Source organism: Polypterus senegalus, chromosome 15 (assembly GCF_016835505.1).
Source record: "Polypterus senegalus isolate Bchr_013 chromosome 15, ASM1683550v1, whole genome shotgun sequence".
Lineage (NCBI taxonomy): Eukaryota > Metazoa > Chordata > Cladistia > Polypteriformes > Polypteridae > Polypterus > Polypterus senegalus.
In genome coordinates this window covers 51,432,093-51,453,235 of record NC_053168.1, presented here as the reverse complement: position 1 = coordinate 51,453,235, position 21,143 = coordinate 51,432,093, and the positions used below count along the sequence as shown (strand labels likewise).

The window sequence follows — 21,143 nt, the reverse complement described above, 5'->3', positions numbered from 1 at the left end:
AAACCAATTACACAGTTGCCCTCCTACCACCCAGCTCAGCTCGTCGTTTGGGAGCTCCCACAGTCCTTTTATACTCCCTGACCCAGAAGTGTTCCTGCCCAACAGTCCACAAGTCCTTATTCCTTCCGGGTCAGGGTAAATAGTATTTTTCTTCACCCTGGAAGCCCGTCGCTCCTCCTGTGACGAACTTCCGGGTCATAGGGCATAAATGAGTCCACTGGCCTCCCGACAGCGACTCCCAGTGGTCTCCAAGGTATCCAGCAGGGCTGTGCATAAAAACTAGATAGTCCTTGGGGCCCGTCCACGCTGTCGGGAGAGCTCCTCCTGGCAGCCTGGGGGTGAGGGCCGGAATATGAAGCCGGCCATCCATCACAACTGCAATGAACTGTCATTCCATCTAGGGCTGGTTCCTGTTTTCTGAATATCACTACTTAGATGGACTTCACCTTTCTGTAAAGCTGAACAGGTGTCTCACATGTGATTTTATACAGTGATGGATATTATTTACCATATTGCATTTTCAAGTCAGAAATATTTTTATTCATGATAAACCAATCACTTTGTAATGATGATAACTTACAAATTTACCAGAAACCCTAAATTCTTTCAGTGATGGATGGGTAGGTGGATAAGTTTGCATATATTTTTGTATTTAATCATGAAATCATTTTGCTGAAGACTAGAATGTGCTGCAGAGAAGAGTTTTGTTTTTCAGATATAATCTGACTTTTGTAAAGCATTTCATTTCCGATTAGGAGAACAGATGTTGATAGTCTGACCCTTTCTGTATAGCTGGAATTTAATAAACAAAAAAGCTGACAGATTGAAGATAAGTCTAATCGCATGAGACAGTAGCTTAATCAGATTTTGAACCAAAAGACAACCCTTCTGCCATAACATTTTACAGTCTTGCATTCATTAACAGGAAAATATACACTGGGTCATTTCTGTCACTTGGAATGCTGGTCTTTAGGTGCAGTGTAGCATTGGGAGATTTTGCTGTTAATTGATTTATCTCCAGTAGATGTTTTCTTGAATGCACTTTTTACAAGTAGTGATGTAAAAGCCACTGTTCAAATGACTAATCTAAATGTACAAAGTCATTATTCATGCAGAAAATATTTGCAAAGCTGCTTCTCTTATTTGAATATGCCTATCATGAAGTATATATGGCCAGTTTATTTATTTATTGATCACTCTTTTCAAAAATCTGCGTAATAAACCACACATATGAGTGCATTTGGATATATTGAAAACCTTTGGCCAAGTTTGATTTTTTTTTTGGACCTGTTACTATGTACATAGCAGATTTTTAGTGTGGTTAGGTTGCACAGGGGTGTACCAAATGCATATTTCAACACAGGATGTACTGTAAAATTTAAAATTTGCAGACACCAAATTTCAAGCAACTCAAGAAGATAGCTTCCTTTTACTTGACATCAAGATATGAACCACTTTGCTATCCCATCCCAGATTATTGTGTCGGCGACTCCAAAACGTGTACTTTATTACAGGCTTCTAGAATATTTTTGTCCATTAAAATAAATAGCAAGGCAAGGTGGATATCTGTTATGCAAAACAATACATTTATATGGGCTGAACTTCATTCTGTACTCTTCAATACACTCAACAAGATAACTTAAAGTCTATTGTAAGGGTAAATGAACTGTTCACATACCAGCCAAGGATAAGTCATCTACATATTTCCTGTCTTGGAGGCCACTTTTAGTCAGTGCCAGGAGGACAGAAGGTCCTAGTATAGTCCCCTGTGCAACTCCACAAGTAGGATATTTTAATTCCAAGAAAAGTCACTGGTAGCGTTGCACATCTATAGAATCAATTGTGGAGTCACAATTAGGTCAAAAAGTCACTGCATTTCTGTTGTGTGGTCTACCATGTCAAAGGACTTATGCTGAAGTAGGTACATTTGTTGGGTCTATGCATTGGAATTCAAAGGGAGTTTAACTAATGTGCTTAGAAATTCACAATTGTTTACTGCATTTCATATAATGCTGTAATTGTTAAAAATGTATTTGTAAACTGTGGCAAGTTATTCTGCTTTCATAAGTTCCTGTAAGTGCAGGTGCAATGAATAATCCTCTTTAATAAAACCCCTGTGTGCATCCAGGTGTCTGTGTGTGTGTGTCTTCCTTGTGAAGTGCGCATGTGCGGGGCCACATGGCACGTGTTCAGTTTCTTCCTGTGCATTCCATGTGTGTGCAGAGAGAGAGAGAGAGAGAGAGACACACACACACACACACACAGGTGCGTGCACGCGAGAGACGGACACACAGGCACACAGCAGACAGACAGACATACACACACAGGCGCGCGCATGCATTGCTGCAACGTCACTTTTCTTGGTTGTTTATTAAATTACCGATTTTTCAAATGTTAATTTTTTTCCCTGTGCTTAAAACACATAAAAAAGTGTTTTTAGCGAGTGGGTCGTAAGGCTATAGCGCAAACTATTGCATTGGTAGTTTTCTCTGTTGTTCAAGGTTTTCTTAGTGTTATTCAATGTTTTTACATTTAGTTTACTATTACGCTGTGCATTGAATGGTATAATTATATTTGTGCTTAAAAACTTAAAAAAATATATATTTACATAAAGTTCATATGGTCTGGAAAGGATTAATTGTATTTACATGCAATCCTGTGGGGGAAAATTACTTTGGTTCATGACCAAATCGGGTTACAACCAGACTTTTGGAACGAATTATGGTCGTGACCCAAGGTTCCACTGTATTACTGTCAGACAAAATTACAGGCATTTTACGGAAATACAAACCAGTATTACTGAGAGAGAAAATTAAAGGCACACAATACAGTGACACATACAGTGGTGTGAAAAACTATTTGCCCCCTTCCTGATTTCTTATTCTTTTGCATGTTTGTTACACAAAATGTTTCTGATCATCAAACACATTTAACCATTAGTCAAATATAACACAAGTAAACACAAAATGCAGTTTTTAAATGATGGTTTTTATTATTTAGGGAGAAAAAAAAATCTAAACCTACAAAAAAAAAAGTAATTGCCCCCTGAACCTAATAACTGGTTGGGCCACCCTTAGCAGCAATAACTGCAATCAAGTGTTTGCGATAACTTGCAATGAGTCTTTTACTGTGCTCTGGAGGAATTTTGGCCCACTCATCTTTGCAGAATTGTTGTAATTCAGCTTTATTTGAGGGTTTTCTAGCATGAACCGCCTTTTTAAGGTCATGCCATAGCATCTCAATTGGATTCAGGTCAGGACTTTGACTAGGCCACTCCAAAGTCTTCATTTTGTTTTTCTTCAGCCATTTAGAGGTGGATTTGCTGGTGTGTTTTGGGTCATTGTCCTGTTGCAGCACCCAAGATCGCTTCAGCTTGAGTTGACGAACAGATGGCCGGACATTCTCCTTCAGGATTTTTTGGTAGACAGTAGAATTCATGGTTCCATCTATCACAGCAAGCCTTCCAGGTCCTGAAGCAGCAAAACAACCCCAGACCATCACACTTCCACCACCATATTTTACTGTTGGTATGATGTTCTTTTCTGAAATGCTGTGTTCCTTTTACGCCAGATATAACGGGACATTTGCCTTCCAAAAAGTTAAACTTTTGTCTCATCAGTCCACAAGGTATTTTCCCAAAAGTCTTGGCAATCATTGAGATGTTTCTTAGCAAAATTGAGACGAGCCCTAATGTTCTTTTTGCTTAACAGTGGTTTGCTTCTTGGAAATCTGCCATGCAGGCCGTTTTTGCCCAGTCTCTTTCTTATGGTGGCGTCGTGAACACTGACCTTAATTGAGACAAGTGAAGCCTGCAGTTCTTTAGACATTGTCCTGGGGTCTTTTGTGACCTCTCGGATGAGTCGTGTCTGCGCTCTTGGGGTAATTTTGGTCGGCCGGCCACTCCTGGGAAGGTTCACCACTGTTCCATGTTTTTGCCATTTGTGGATAATGGCTCTCACTGTGGTTCGCTGGAGTCCCAAAGCTTTAGAAATGGCTTTATAACCTTTACCAGACTGATAGATCTCAATTACTTCTGTTCTCATTTGTTCCTGAATTTCTTTGGATCTTTGCATGATGTCTAACTTTTGAGGTGCTTTTGGTCTACTTCTCTGTGTCAGGCAGCTCCTATTTAAGTGATTTCTTGATTGAAACAGGTGTGGCAGTAATCAGGCCTGGGGGTGGCTACGGAAATTGAACTCAGGTGTGATACACCACAGTTAGGTTATTTTTTAATAAAGGGGAAATTACTTTTTCACACCGGGCCATGTAGGTTTGGATGTTTTTTCTCCCTAAATAATAAAAACCATCATTTAAAACTGCATTTTGTGTTTACTTGTGTTATATTTGACTAATGGTTAAATGTGTTTGATGATCAGAAACATTTCGTGTGACAAACATGCAAAAGAATAAGAAATCAGAAAGGGGGCAAATTGTTTTTCACTATTTCACTAGTTTACAGCCACATACAAGGTCCCTTGCCATTTAATATAAACTGTTCCTACTAATGTTTATGCACTACAGTTCTAGCGCCCGTTATTGTAACGGGCTTAATGTCTAGTGCAATAATAAAAGACAACTTAGTTGCTTTTCAAGCATATTGTATGTTGTTATTGTTATATATGCTCTTTTTCAGATTTTAGTCACTATTTTTGCACTTTCATTAATTATCTGTTTGGGTTTCACTGGTCTCAGAATGCTGTCGGTGTCAGTCCTGGTTTTCTTAGTTGAATTAAAAGTACATTTTTTACTTTCTACAAAGTATATATATATATATATGTTCAACAGTTTAGTATAATTGACTTTATTTATACTATACTTTAAGAAATTCTTAGAAGATGATACAAAACCAGAAGATACATAGATGGATGGATATACTGTACTTTTATTTGTCCCAAGGAGGAAATTTTGCTTTTCACAGAAGCTCAATAAATAAAGTGTGTACTCCACAAATCCAATTGATCATTCTTATCACTGCTTTTTCCACAGTGTTCCTCCTTTATTGGCCATGTCTAAATCCTAGTCAGCACACTGCTTCTCACACAGCTTTCATAATGTTTTGCCTTTAATGCCAATGCCAGACGGCTCCCTGAATTTCTTCTGTGCACTGTTACTGCTGTGCCTACACCTAAGTAGCATAACTTCCCTACTTTCACCAGAACAACTCCCTTGCCAATATCTTGAGTTTACACTTACTACATCAACATTCTGCCCCCAATCACATGTTTTCTGAAAACATGTGTTATACACGCCACATGCAGACTACTCTTGAGATTGCACCAGCTTTTACACACTCACATATGACTTCCCGTGCATTGGATTATGTATGTTCTAACCCCTTTACCACACATCCAAACAGCCATGCCCCGACTCTACATCTGCAAACCATCACCTTGGTCTTTCCTGCATTTGCCATGAATCCTTTAATTTCCAGTGTTGCTTTCCAATTTATTATCTTCTTTTTCATCTCTGTGTAACATTTTGCTATTAACATAAGTTTATGATGTGGGGGAATTCCCATAGCAATTCTCCACACACTACTCTGGTTACCATCTTCTTCATTGTCGTGAAAAGCAATGAACATGGAACAAATCCCTGCTGCATCCTCACCTTCACCTCAAAACCCTCACTATCTCCATGTGTTGTACTGATGGCCTTTCGTGCTTCTTTATACATTAACTCACTGCAGACTCTACCAGTTCCTCCAAGGTTACCTTTCTCAGTGCCCACTTCACTAGCTCTCATGTCTGTCAGGTGCCTTTTCCATATCTAAAAATACACAATGCCTTCACATCTGTGCGTTTAATTCTTTTCAGACGAGAAACCAAACTGTATTTTGTTAACTTTCGCCTAATCCTTCATAGTTTTTTCTAGCACTGAAATTGTGTCAATAGTGAAATTATGTTTCTGCTTATTTATTTATGTATTCATCTTTTTTTTTAATTGTACGGTAGTGGATCCCACACGTATTCTTGATAAAATACATATCAAATGATTTAGGAGATAAAAACAGGAGTTTCTGCCTTGGTTTTATATACATAAAACAATCATTAGTTGTTTTATTGGCCACTGTGTGGTCCTATTTTGGTTGCAAGGCTTTGGTACATACATGTTCATGTAATGATATATCAGGTACTCAACTGTGCTCAGGTGCTGTTTAAAGAGGTTAAAAGAAATGTGTGTGTTGTGCATTGGTGGATTAAAAAATGTCCACTTTGAAGCAACAAGTCAACATCAGGGTTATTTTCACTCCACGCACCAAAAAGTATACCATCACATCTAGCCCAACATTTTATCCTGTGATTCGTTTTTTTTGTTTTGTTTTGTTTTTTCCCTCTACTCAAAGATGCAATTCATGGTCATTATTTTGGCAGCACTGAAGGCATCATTACAGCTTCAGTGGGAGGCTTTCCAGACATTACTTCCACAAAATACCTTTCATTCCTGCATTCAGCAGTTATTTATACTGGCTAAAGTGCATTATAGCTAAAATGATCTTGTTTGAAGGTTAACGTGTATAAAACAACGATTATTACACTTGCCTATTGCCTGTGACCCCAGTTCTAGAACTCATAGACTGTAACTCATAACACTCAAAAACTTAATAAAGCTACTACTTTTAATTATTAAAGAGTATCTGCAAAGAGCTTGTTAGCTTGTGCAAAAGTTACTTCCTTTTCATCAGCTTGTCCTGAAACTAGTAATTCACAGGTAGCGGTGAGAGGGATGATAACCGTTTTTCCTAAAATTGCAGCTGTCTGCTATTTTTGTAACTGTAATAAATTTTATTTAGGACTCCTGTTTGGTATAAAGGTTACAAGGCTATTATATTGATTAGCTGAAAAAAATACATGCAAAACTCATTGTATGAAATGCAAGGTCACCATGATTCATGCTTGAATAACCATTCTCATATCTTTAATATATAATATTAATGTAAATATCCTAATCATTAACTGAGTAAGTCATCATTCGTTGGTAAATTTAAAAAAAAAATCCTTTTATTCCTTCTCATGCACATATGAAGCTGATATCTTCATTTGTTCCCATTTCCCCTTGAATTTCTTTAATCTGTAGTTTATTTAACATTCATTTGTTGTTTGACAGGTGTGTTTCATTATTTTCTATGTACTTTCCTCATTTCCTATTATTTGTCAGAAGCTTGTCTTGAGATCACTTGATGGTAAGCAGCACCCCACCCCCCCACTAAGAAAATGCCTACAGCCAGCTGTACTTCTGATTACAGTGCTTCAAATAAGAGTTTATTCAAGGACTAAAGCTTTAGCTTGCATACATCCTTAAGTCTAATAAGGAAATCCTATGCTGGTAACATACCTAGCTATGGGTTCAGCAGAGATCACCTCAACTACTATTCTTATCAGCAGTTGCTATTTACACTTGTGTAACCTGATTCTGGCTCAGTGGTTTTATTACTATCAATATATTACAATATATGAGCCATATTGACATTAAATGTTAAGTTAAGTGACCGGTGCTAAATGATGCATTTTCATTCGCTGTTGTATCCTTCTAATCTTACAAGTCAAGGTGAGTAAAACAGTTAACTTTGTGCTATCTGCAAGATGGTGACATTGATATTTAGAACCTCTTCAAAACCAAGTTCTAAATGTGAATAATCATATTTTCCATGTCTGAACCAGTATCCTGAAACCAAATGGGTAAAAAGTTAAGCTTTTCAGCTGCCATATCTTCATGTACCAAGCCATAGATGTGTTTGTTAGCACTAGTGTAATTTATACATTTTACATTAATTACTCTAAAAAGACTTACCCAAGGATTTTGTGGTAACCCCAATGCTGGTTAATAGACAAAAAATATCCAGTAGAATATACTACAGATTGCAGACATTCCTCACAGCTACAGTGTAATCTGAGGTAGATTTTTGACACTCCGATTTGGGAGAGATTTATTTAGTGTATGATTTTGAAATGAATAAGTCCATGTCTCAAATTAACAGAAGGACTCTGTTTATGGTTGACTTGTAATTAGTGTCTGATATATGAATTGTATGGCCCTATTTCCAGCACTGTCTCAGATTACCTAAATGTATATTATTGCAAAGCACTCATATACTTTTAAAAACAGTAATTCCTTTATTAGCAATTGGAAAAATTTTGGATAATAATTATATTGTTTTTAGAATTGCACCTTGAAATTGAAATGCACAAAAGAAAAACAGGACTATATTGGTTACAAAACTGCCATTTAAATGTACAACATACAAGATGTATAGGAGTGATACAAGATTAATTGGAGCTATATAATTTGTATTGCATTGCAACAATTTAATTTATTTTATTTGAAATAGCACATGCAAATTAAAAAGCTCTTGCTTCTTGTTTAGTGAAACCAGTCATAAACTAGATATCAGTCCATGTTCATAGCATTTATCGTTGATTGTGTAGCACAATCAGACACCACTCTGCAATCAACCAGCTTACCACAGTCACAGCAACAATGGATTTCTGGGGCCTCATGTATAACGCCGTGCGTAGAACTCGCACTATAACATGGCGTAAGCACAAAAGCCGAAATGTGTTTACGCACAGAAAAATCCAGATGCAGGAATCTGTGCGTACTCCAACTTCCACGTTCTTCCGCTACATAAATCCCGATCAGCGTGAAAACTAACGCGGCACAGCGCATTATGCAACGCCCCAAATCCTCCCAGAATTACGCCTATTTGAATATGCAAATCAATATAAATCGCCCTTAAGCGCAGCCTTCTGTGAAAAGACAATGGGAAAAGCCCGGGGGAAAATATAAGAATTTCAGCGAATACCAAGTGGAGGCAAATGAAAAACATACTATTTGTTCAAATAAACCGTGGTATAATCAACAAAAGGAAGTTGATCGAGTGACATAGCGTGTTGGAGAAACTTGAAAGCTCACATTCACAAATTGCACAGTGCGGAAATAAAAAGAAGTCACATATCAAAGTCGTGAAAAGCCGAGTTGTAAGCCCACTGTCTGAGTGTCATATGAAAGCTTATTAGGGTACAGAGAAAAAAGGCACACAGTGAGGAAAAAGCACGAAATGTCAACTTCAATCTCGACATTTCCACTTTAATCACGTAGTTTATTTTGTCATTAAAGTAGAACATCATAAACTTCATCTTAAAATCGTTTAATTAACCAGTTTCTCAAATCACATCGTAATTAAAGTAGCACGTTAAATGCTTTGTTTTGTATTTGATCTTCTATGTGCTCTATGTGTGTGAATCACTACTTGCTTTTTAAACCGGCTCTCTTCCTCCAACTGGACACAGAATCAATTACATTCGTAATATTACAGTTCTCTGAATAACTAAAATACTGAGATGTATACGTGATATCATTTTCATGATGATAGGAGTTAAAGCACGTTATTAAACATGTGTTTCACTTCGATGAAATAATTTATTGCAGCAGTACAATCAGGGGCGGCTCTAGGCTTGTGGTGGCACTGGGCAGAGGAAGAATCGGTGGCTCCTTCGCCCGCCCGTCAGTAAGGTAGCTTATGCACAGTGGATGGCTATGTCCGTTGCAGACACTGGATAGCGCCACTTGCTCATGACACAAGCATTTAACTTTTGCCGAAATTTGTCGCTGTGTTTTTAGCTGTGTTGTTATTTTCTCTTTCTGTTTTATATTCAATATATATTGGCGTAGCCGTCACTGCAGTCAGTGCTTTTCTTTCCCCAAGTAACCGATCGCCATACAATCAGCTCTGTAATAGAAGTTAAGCCATCTGTAAGCTTAGCGCCGATTCTTCAAAACGTTTACAGAATGTTCGTAGTACATGTTTAATTATTCTATCCTTAACGACACTCCCAGTGAAGAATATAGATTATTTAAATGAAGTTAAAGTTTTATCTGTATAATTTAATAAACATATTTTGCTGAATTTCACCTTATAAATGATATTGTTTCTGTTTCTGAACCGCGAGGTCCGTACAGGAAAGGCTTTAAAACATTTTGCAGTGGCTGAGACAGCGTGTCCTTGAAGCTGTATATCGATAATTCCCTTTCCGATCAGCTGCTGCTGTGATTCACACTCAGATACAGTGATATAAATACTCTGAGTGGTGCAGTGAGAGAAATATTGAAAAAGATGATCCGCTGTGGCAACTCCTAACAAGAGGAGCTGGAAGAAGAAGAAGAAGTGAGAGTAACAACGCTAAAGCAGTTATGGTATTTGGAATACTATGGCTGTTCCCTCTACCATTATATTGTTACAAGTTAATTACAATCAGATGCATTACACTAATAAACAATATGCGGTTAGTTTCAGTGTATTTATAAAGCCGCGTCAGGAAAATAAGGTGTAACCACACAGGAACAGTAGCACTGCTTTGACGCTGGGTGCTGCCAGTCTGCAAAACCAAGCGGAGAATTTGCGTACATACGACAAGGTATGAGGTACCGTGGAAAAGTGCGTGGATTTACGCCAAGTGTAGGTTTTATACATCGCGATTTGAACGTGGAAAAGTTCTTACGCAACGTTTCTGTGCGTACGTACCGTTTATACATGAGGCCTCTGGTCTTTATTAGGTCTATGTTCAAAGCATTTCACTGTCTCAGTAAAACTGTTTGAATTTCATGAACACCTTTGCAGTTTTTCTTAATTATAACAAATGTATAAAGCTGTATTTGTCTGTTTTATACAGCCCAAGAAGAAGCAAGAAAATTGAGTAATTGGTTTCAGAGATATTTATGTACATAAACAGCCAATAACATGAGTTGATTTTCAAGGAACTATTATAAAAGCATATACAGTTACACAATGTTACAAGCAGTTTTAGTTGAGAGAGTAAATTGTAGAATGTGCTTTAAGTGCATATTACAGTAAAAATGCAGAAAAAGGCAATACTGTATAAAATACTAATCCATCAGTGAGTAGATTACTAACATTGCATGATGCAGATTTTTGATTTTACTTTACCATTATAGACTGTGCTGTTAAAATTGTGTCTCTGGCATTTCAAACAAAATGAAAATGAGATAACATCATTATAATGAATATAATATGTTCTGAACTGATTTTCTTAGAATAAGTAATATTAAATAACACGAAATATTTGCTTGGATGGACAGATCAATATAGTGAAATAAACGTTCTAGTGTAGCCAGGAAACACTGGTAAGTTTGTAATAAATAGAAATATCTGGTAATATTAAGTGGTTTCTTTTGCTGAACTGCCTTGCATTAAGCTACTGGGCTCAACAGAAAGTGCAAGAGACAACTACTCACAATTAAAAATGCCAGCATTTTTTTCTGTAAAATCCATGTTAGCATCTCTGTAGTACAATTTGTCACACTTGTGTATAACATCCACAATTATAAAACTGCAGGAACAAAAATAACATTGTTGGTGGTTAAACATGCTTTGTGAATCATTAAGGAATGCAAATCAGAGAGTAGTGACCAAATATTTGAAAAGTTGAGGTTAGTATAAATCTTCCACCATCTGGTGAAAGATTTCTTCATTCTTATTTTCTGTATTGCTAATTTGCTAGTAATTATTTAAAGCCATGCATTTTTTTAATTAATTACTTACTTTTGTTTTAGAGTATGTTTTTAGCTTGAACTGAAATATGAGTGTAAACACCCATCCAATGTTTTCCCCCACATATTTAGCTTATTCAAACATTAGCAACTAGAAGTACTGTATGCTGAGCATTTGAAATCATTCATTTCCAAATTTGATCAAATCTGTGGTCAGAATTCAAATTGCTTCTTGTCATTCTACAATGATATAATAGGTAATTAGAAGTCAAGTCTATGTCCTTAGCATACATACAAGCCAGGTTAATAAAGTAATTGTTGTTCTTTGGTTGAGCTTCATTTTTATCATTTAGGCAATTCCCAGAGGAGAAAGGTAGAATGAGTGCAGAGAGCCTTAATGTCAAAGTAGGATGAAAGCTAAAAGCATTTAACTATCAAGTGAATAACACATAGAGAGAGGAAGAGAAAGAGCTTTGAATAAGTATGCATCCATTTGGAGTTAAAGCACTAGTACATTTTGCAATTAAAAAGAATATGTTACCCATGTGAATGTGATATTGTTTTAGCATGGAAATGGATGTTAGTTTATAACTACAATGTCATTGTAGTTGGGATAATTTGAAAGATTAATCAAACATTATTGACACATTACTTTGTAATTCTGATTTTTGATTGGTTGTGCATTACCTTGCTTTTGGTAATATTTGCTTAAATTGTTTTGTTTATGTTTTGTCGCCTTACAGCAATGCAGCAAGTACTGGATAACCTCGGTGAGCTACCAACATCAACAGGCGCAAAGGAGATCGATCTTATCTTTCTCCGAGGCATAATGGAGAGCCCAATTGTAAGATCATTAGCGAAGGTATTTCTATATTTGCATGTAATTGGTGAAATGTTAGAATGGTTTTACTGAATAATTTCCTTTCAATTTACTTGGTAGTTATTGCACAAGCATTTCATAATATCATGGTTACATCACACGTTGCATTTATATCTGTCTATCACTTCATCCATCCATGGGAGTGTGGTCAGCTTCTAACTTCCTGAAGTCAATGACAAGTTCCTTGGTTTTACAGACATTAAGGCAGAGATTGATGTCCTGGCACCAATAGGTTAGACAGGAAATCTCCTCTCTGTAAGCTGTCTCATCATTGGTGGTTGTGAGATGTACACTGGTGGTGCCATCAGCAAATTTAATGTGTGGTTGGAGCTGTGTTTGCCCACAAAATCCATAGGTCTGCCAGTTAGGAGGTTCAAAATACAGTTGCACAGGGTAGCAGTAAGTCTTCGGAATGAACCTTACAGTACAAACGTGCTAAATGCTAAGCTGTAGTCTATAAAGAGCATTCTAGAATAGAAGTTTTCATTATCCAGGTGTACCAGGAAGGCATTAAGTCTGAGGGAAATTACATTCAAACATAAAAAGACAAGTAAATACAAGGATATGTTCCAGAGGACATACAATATCTCAGACTCAACTCCAAATTGAATTCAGAAAAAGCCCTCCCACACAAAAAGAGACAGGATCAAGAGGTAGATTGTGGAGGAAAAAAATCGGGAGTGGTCTCCCCTAGACTTTTCTCGTACACTCGGATATGGGGATGATATTTGAGGAGAAAACTGCAAGACAATGATTATATTTTTATATTATGTGCATTAAAGAACCATCAACAACAAATCAAATCAAATTAATAATAAATTGAACATTTATGAAAGTAAAGTTTAATATATCGGACTTAGCTGCATAAAAAAAAAAAAAATCGAGTATGTGTTTAGGTAAAGTATCACTTCTGGTTAGCGGAAATAGCCCAAAAGTTGATAGAAATATTATGTTTTGTACTTAATACTTGTATGAAAAAATTGGTTGACCTAAGTGAAAGTGTACTCGTTATCGTTCTTACATACACACAGACATAATTCCAAAAATGGTATTTTTGAACTTAGCGAGGTCTAAAACATAGATATTCATAAAAATGTCAACATCGAATTTTTGGATGATTGCAATCCTTTCCCAATACTTAGTATACAAGAAATGCAAAAGGAAAACAGCTGGGAGAGAAGTCAAAATTGATGATTGGACAGAGTTGTAAGGGTCCCGGAAAACTTAAAAGCTCATGAAAAATTAACAAGCCAAAGTCCAGTACTGAAGAGTGCTTGGAAGTTCTTAAAAAAATTAAATGGTAAATATTGAAATGTATTCCAATAATAGCATGGTGTTTTCGCCAACAAAACACCAACATCTTCTGTTAATATCCTGTTTTAATGACCTCGCGCATTAGTATCACCTTATGTTGGATCCTGTGTGCAAGTGAGTGGGGGTTCTGGCATAGTAGATATGTAGTAGCTGTTGGCCAGCACATCAAATGATTAGTGGTAAATTAGTGTTAATTGGTAAAAAGTTAGCAAGGTAAATTATGTTGTGTATGCAGTATTAGACATTTCACTGTGATTTATTAAGCAGTCAACATGCCAGGAAAGTAGCCATTTAACTTGAAATGTTTGAAAAATGCTGACTATAAAGATTGGCTTCAACAAGACAAATCAAATAGGCATATGGCTGGGTGCCTTTACTGTATAAAGAAGTTTGACATTGGAAATATACTGTAGGTGAGTCAGCTGTGAATAGGCTAATGAACGGAAGTAAACATTGTGAACTGAGGAAGTGTAAGAAAGCCTTTTCTGGGCTTTTGTTACATCTGGCTGCTGCACCTGCCAGTTGATTAGTCAGTAGTAGCGCTAGTGAGAGCACAGGTCAGGCTAGTGATACTTGTACTATATCACCTTCTTCGTCTTCATTTGTGACCAAACGTGAATGTCTGAAATGTGAAATCCACTGGGTGTTAAATGTGATTAATAAGCATTATTCATACAATCACAATGGAGATGTGGGTAACCTTTTTCAGAAGATGTTTCTTGAGAGTGAGATAGGGAGACTTATACACATTCACTGATGTCCTTCACAAGGCATGCTTTATACTTTTCATCCACAACAATTTAGTATATAAAATATGCCAAATTTATTTGTTATGATCATTTATTTGCCTAACTTGTATTTATTTGCTAGCACTCCAGCACAGTAGTTTAATAATTTTACTGCACTTTGAAGTGTAAACAGTGCTCAAACAAAAAATGTTTTTTTTTTATTATTATTATTTCTTTGTATCTTTTGATTGCACACATCAAAATATTGGCACAAGTTGGCTCTGAACACACCACATGTATAATGGCGTATTCATAGTCCTGGAAACGATATAGCCACTTTTAAATGTAGAAGCTCTACCTAGAATTGCATAAATAGTGTGTAAGTGCACTATTATTCTGGGCAAATAGAGTGAGCTTGAATATCAGTTATAAGAAGCAGTCACTAATTTAAAAAATGCCATGTGTTTGTGTTTAGAGTTTTTCTTATTAGTTTCATGTAATTTTTGCTGTGGATATTCAAAACCAAGTATTAAGTAACCCTGGATTCTTCTGATGGCTAGTACTAGAGAATTTATGAAAATTCCTGGAATGTGAAGTGTTCAGACCCTGTTTGAAAAAATAAGGATTAAAGATCAGGAGTGTGAGTAGGTGCAGTAGATAGGACACGAGGCAATTGTGAGGCCCCGAAAGTGAGTGAAAGGAAAGGCACTCCATGGGTGGGTCCCTCCTGCTGATCATTCAGGGACCAGGAGTGACCGTTGGCTCTGTGGATCATCCTATGTATGCTAAGAGATGTTGGTGGAACAATGTTGGGTGGCTTTGATGGTCCCATCTAAGTTAGCTGGGACAGAAAACAATTGAAGGATGACTGCACTTACTGGTGTGGTGTCTTAGCCTCATTGAAAAGACCTGATGGGTGAGAAAGTGAGATGAGAGAGATGCACTGGGATAGCAGAAGAATAAGAAAAGAGATCCCAGTTTAAACTGTGGCATTAGTCTTAATTTTTCACCTATTTATTTATTATGGATTTATTTTGACTTCCACAGATCCCTGATTTTTATAGATTATTTATTTGAAGAATCTGCACCACTTTTTATTTATTTGGACATTGTTTTGTTTGATTCTGGAGAATAAACTGCACTAAGCACCTTTAGGGACCATCCTTTATTGTTGTTTATGTGCTTATTGCACTAGTCCATCCTCGGTTCAGTGGTTCTGTACTGCAACCACTGCTTGTAAATAGGCTGCATCTGACATTAGTTGACAAAATCACAGCAGCACACTGCAACATAAATGTGTCCGTGAATGTGAAATGCAACATAAAGCACAGCATGATGTCCTCAGGGCAATGGCAAACAAAGGAACAGAAACACTGAATAAAATGAAGTTTTAAAGGGATAAAACACAATAAATCTACACAATGGCATCAAAGTACATTTAACTTGTTGAAAATCCTGACACAAATAAACAAAATTAACCAGCTTTTTACTTGGAGTCTTGCAGTTTGAAAATTAACTGCATAAGAAAAAATGTAAACCAATGTGTAATTTCAATAAAAACAAATCACGTAAATAAAGATTTTGGTTTTACTTTTCAGTTGTATACACATATGTAAAATATAATGTTTTCATAATCCAGGATCTAGAAATTTAACCAAGATTTAAAAGTCATTCTGATGTCTGATGTAAACCTTTTATACTATTATTCAAACTGACTGGAACAGATTTGTTCTCTTGTTCTTTCAGTGGCTTTGTGAGCAAAATGTAAATAGTTTCTGACAGATGATTTACTTAATGAAAAAAAGTATAAGCTGAGACTAATATATTATCACTCTTGATTACATTTGCTTGATATTACTATAAGCAAAATAATAAAAAATACTAATTTAACATAAACATAAATCAAAATGCCTGCTCACTGCCTTTGTACTGTAAATAATAAAATCAGATGGTTCTTTTTATTATTAAATCCTGAAGACTTCATAGTACATGGGGCTGACTGTGAAAGGAAAATTAGAAATTCCAGAAAGTAGTTAAAAAGGAAGATAGTTGAAAGTGCAAAAGTCAAACTCAAGAGGTTCTGTCAGTAAGACAACGGTTAAAGCAGTGGTGAAGTATACAGTACTAAGAACAGTGGGTGGAGGATAAAATGCACAGAAAGAAGACAACTACTTCAATGTCAGACCCACCAGTGTATTTCAGTAAATAATGACTTAAATATCTAGAGCACCTGGAAAAAGTATAAAGAAAAACATAATGATAAAAATGATGAAAATCTTACAACCAAGATAAAGAGAACACTACATTTTCTTCAAGTATTTTTCTCCAGGCATTCATACATGGATTGTTATTACACTGCAGTAAAACTCAGAAAACCAGTTTTGAAATTTCTGAAATCAAGCTTTTGACCTTTATTTGTATCGTTTGCCCAGGTGTCTGCTCCGTTCATTGTTAATTGTCATTATTAAGATAGAATTAAGTGAACAGATTCCACAAAAAAAAAGAAAGTAAGAGACCACCTGATTATGAAGCAGCTGCTCTTACCTCTACACAAGCCAAGCAGATGTATTCATGTTGTGTTGATTTATATTTGGGCTTGGGTTTTTACACATTGACAGCTACATGTAAATTGAATAATTTCTTTTCCTTCTGTAATATTTGTGAATAAAGGCGCAATTGTTTAGTTATACTATTTATGAAAGTGTTTATTTGATACTTGGTCTTCAGTCTTCACACATTATACACTTCACATCAATGTTTTGTCAATTATTACTATAACATGAAAAAGTTTCTCATTTAGTTATGTGTTCAGTGTTTCTTGCCTCACATTTCGTGTAATCCTACATTTACCCAGATTGTTATAGACACAGAACACACATGAAATGTATGTATTCCAAGTAACGATATATTATTTACCCTATACAATTCCAGACACCTCACACCCAGATGAACAGATTTGAGCTCTGAGAATTTTGCGTCTGACTTGATTTCAGCTACCTTGTGTTGGATGGGTTAACTGGCTGCCTGCTGCCACTGCTGATTGACACATTTGCAAAACAAAGATGCTGATGAAGAGGTACAATGGAATTTAAGGTGGCCCAGCATTATGACTTTTTTCATATGCTTTAGGGATTCTAGTGTTTTAGATTGAAGTGAACAATAAGGTGTGACACTTCATTATTAAGTGAAACTCACTTTACTTAAAAGAATTGCAAATGAAAAACTCCCATGCCCTAACCATGTTGATGTACCCGTCTTATTATTATTGGCAAAATGGCTGGTGCAAATTTTTCTGTTTGTGTTTTTCATCTTCAAGATAGGAAGTAACCTTGCACATCAGGCAGGTTTACACTCTTCAAAGTAGCAATGTGGTACCAAAATCCCAACATTGTTTTTACTGTTAGAAATTGTCTCAGGAATTGGGGGGAAAAAATCTAAAGCTGATCATGTACCAGTTATACTTTGGCCAAAAGTTGCAACAGCAATTAGAGTTTGCTTGTGGAGAACCTTTTCATCTCCACCGCCATCTCTGGCAGAAGGCATTAAAGTTGAATAACACACCAGAGCAGGTACATTTTCCTTTATCTTTCTTTGAGAAAAAGAACCAAGGACCATTCCTGTCCTTAAAATGGCCTGAGGGCAAGTTGCCTGTTGTGAAGAAATGCAGTGTATTAGTGCAAAAAATTAAAAGCTTTTAGCTAAATGATGTTGAGATGGATAATCAGCCATTCTAATAGTTAGGAAAAACCTGAACCCACTGAAGCATAAATAACACGTATTTAGCCAGACAATCATATATAATATTTTTGTCCCTTTTACTTTATGATTTGTATAATTATTGGTAACTGGTAACTTGTATCGTCCACATTAATATTTGTAAAAAAGTTATTCAGAGCATTGCAGAGATCTGTGTTTTTAAAGAAAACTCATTGAACTTGCATTTAAAAGAAATCAGTGAAAAATAATTTTGTTATGACTTTAGTAGTGTCATTTTCTTATCAGTAGCATGGGAGTATATCTCAAAGCAGTCAATCACTCTGTTGTATACCCTAATAACCCATATTCTGTTGATTTCAAAGACGAGTAGTGAGATGTGATTAAGTCACTCTGGGAAGGAGTACATGTTGATGTCATCAAAAGCACCAACAATAGTTTTTTGTTTAAGCTGACTTTGTAATCAAAAATAACATTACAGCTATAAGGTTATCCCTACAACATTGATTTAGATAAGAGGAGCAGAAAATGGATCAATGGATTGTTTTGATTAATATAGGGATGCATAGATAATTCTGGGCTGATGCTGATGTGCACACTTTTTAGAATACAGAGAAAAATGGGACTAGGTCTGAAATGTGACACTTATGTGTATAACATTTTGCAGACAATGTACAATCTTTACAATAAATGTCATCTACTGAATCATATTTGGCAGGCTGCCTGATCCTTAATAAGGGAATTGTATTGCAGGCTATAGCCTTAAATGGTATGTGACACATTTCTCTTTCATTTTAACGGAAACAAACCTAGCAACAATTAAAAATGCAAATTAACAAAAGTGTAAAATGATTCAATAATATTTACTTAATGCAGCTGGATTTTATTGCTGCCACTGGATTCTCTGGCAAATCAGTTCTTCATTAGATGTTTTTGCACTAACTGAAGAGCGTGCCGGTCATGTTGATCAGGCCCAGTCTGAACCAGGAATTTATGTGCAACTTTGGCAATGGTGAGTTTTCATTGCTGCTTCAAGAAGAAATCCCTGCACCTTACAAATAATTAAACATGAAAAGGTATAGGACATTACATTCAATGCCATCTTTTGCATCTGACACTTCAGTAAAAACTGAAGAGTCAAGCAGGCTGTCCATAATAAGATTTTGACATTAGCCACCTACGGTAATTCTGTATGAATAGCTTTAAGGGTATATATATTTTATGCACACCTCTATTGATATCTGCCTTTTTCATCAGGCAACAATGTGTTCTCCCCCAACATGTATGTTTTCATATCGAAGAGCAGTGCATGTCCCTTCGTTATCCATACTATCCCTTTTCTGTTGAGAACATCTATCTATGGCTATTTATGTATCTCTGTTTGATACTCAATCTATCTGACCTCTTATTTTACTTCTGCATCAAGGTAATGGTCCTGGTATCTGGAGTCCACAATAGCAGAAAAACAGTACATGGGTTCAGTGAGAATATCACTGAAGCTGTTGTTTACAGCTTTCAAGAGAATGCTTTTATGGAACTGACTACAAAGTTAGAGTGAGCATTTTAGTCAACAGTTGTTTTTAGTGCATTTACTGAGGAAATCACAATTGTTGTGAAGTCTTCAGGTTGATGAGGAAGTATAATTATGTTCTCGGTCAAACCCCAGTGGTTTGATGTTAAAATCGTAGGTAACTCAGTATCAGCATACATCTCAAAGACTTTCTTTGACTCAAACAATGTTTGCAGCATGTAGAATGTTTTGGGGTGAATCTTATAGCTAGTAGATTATCAGCAAGAAGTGTGTGATATAACTTGCCACCATATTATACAGCTCTTGAAGAGCTATGTCTCAGAAATAACCATGACTGGATACCATGTAATGGGGCCTGAGATGCTTAGCTGTTCTTTAAAACCCTGTATTACCCATGATAAAAAACAGCAGATTGTCCAGAAACATACATTTAATTGTTTTAACTTTTAAAATGTCTTTGTCAGACTTCTTTGATTATTCAGGTAACTGTTAATTGGCTGAGCAGCTGCGTTTTTTGGTTTTACTATTGTGTAGGATTCTCCTGATTTGCTTTGTGATAGTTTGTATTCTTCAAGTATATTTTTACGTTTGTGATATTGAAATTTCATATTTTCATTTTTCTATGCAAGTGTGGCATATGTTATGTTACTCTCACTTACTTTAAAAACATACACTCTACAATTATTTCAGGGTCATCTCAATGTTTTTCTCATCATGAAAAAAAAAATGCATCATCAAATTATTGGTGAAATTTGAGCATTAGTTTGTTGCCTAATAAAATTATTTTAAAAACTTATCTTTAGTTATGGGTTTGAATCCAATTTCACCATCCATACTTAAATGAATATTCTTTTAACTGCCCTTTATAAAGTAGCAGGTTTTTGTGAAGTAAAAAAATGAAACTAAGATAAATCATGTCAGAACTTTTTCCTCCTTTATTGTGAAATTTCAGTTTATACAAAGAAGGTGAAAACAAACCAGAAACTCTTTAATGAAAAAAACCTGGTTGCATACAGTATGTGTGCATACCTTACTATGATTAAGATTGTGACTATATTCAGCCTATGTTAAATAATAGTGTACACCTGCCGTAAGTTAAAATGTCTCTGATCGCCTCCAAATAAACTCCAGCTGCTCCTGTAGGATTATCTTGACATCTTCTAGGTTGCATCCTCCTGCAAAAGGGAAGGTCCACAAAGAGCTTTCAGAACATTAATGGGATCTCAACATTGAGAGGTATTGATCAGAAGAGAGGTACGAAAGAATATCCAGGTATTAGATATCCCATGGAGAACAATAAAGACGATCATCAAAAAGTGGAGAAAATATGGCACAATAGTGATGCTATTAAGAACAGGACATCCCTCACAAATTGACCAGAAGACAAGGAGAAAATTGGGCAGGGAAGCTGACAAGAGGCCTATAACATCATTAAAGGACCTGCTTGACTTTCTAGCATGTATTGGTTGCT

The 21,143-nt window shown here is 36.1% G+C and overlaps 1 protein-coding gene across 7 annotated transcripts in view; it reads left to right on the top strand.

Moving 5' to 3' along the window:
• The window catches only part of mpp6b (membrane protein, palmitoylated 6b (MAGUK p55 subfamily member 6)), a 143,411-nt gene that overhangs the window by 84,227 nt on the left and 38,041 nt on the right, over positions 1-21,143 (top strand). For 6 of the 7 annotated variants that reach the window (XM_039736181.1, XM_039736182.1, XM_039736185.1 and 3 more), the window contains exon 2: positions 12,249-12,367. In XM_039736181.1, coding sequence (XP_039592115.1) covers positions 12,251-12,367 — 117 coding nt within the window. In that variant the 5' untranslated portion in view covers positions 12,249-12,250. The remainder of the gene's footprint in view (positions 1-12,248; positions 12,368-21,143) is intronic. The other variant, XM_039736180.1, reaches the window with a different exon arrangement.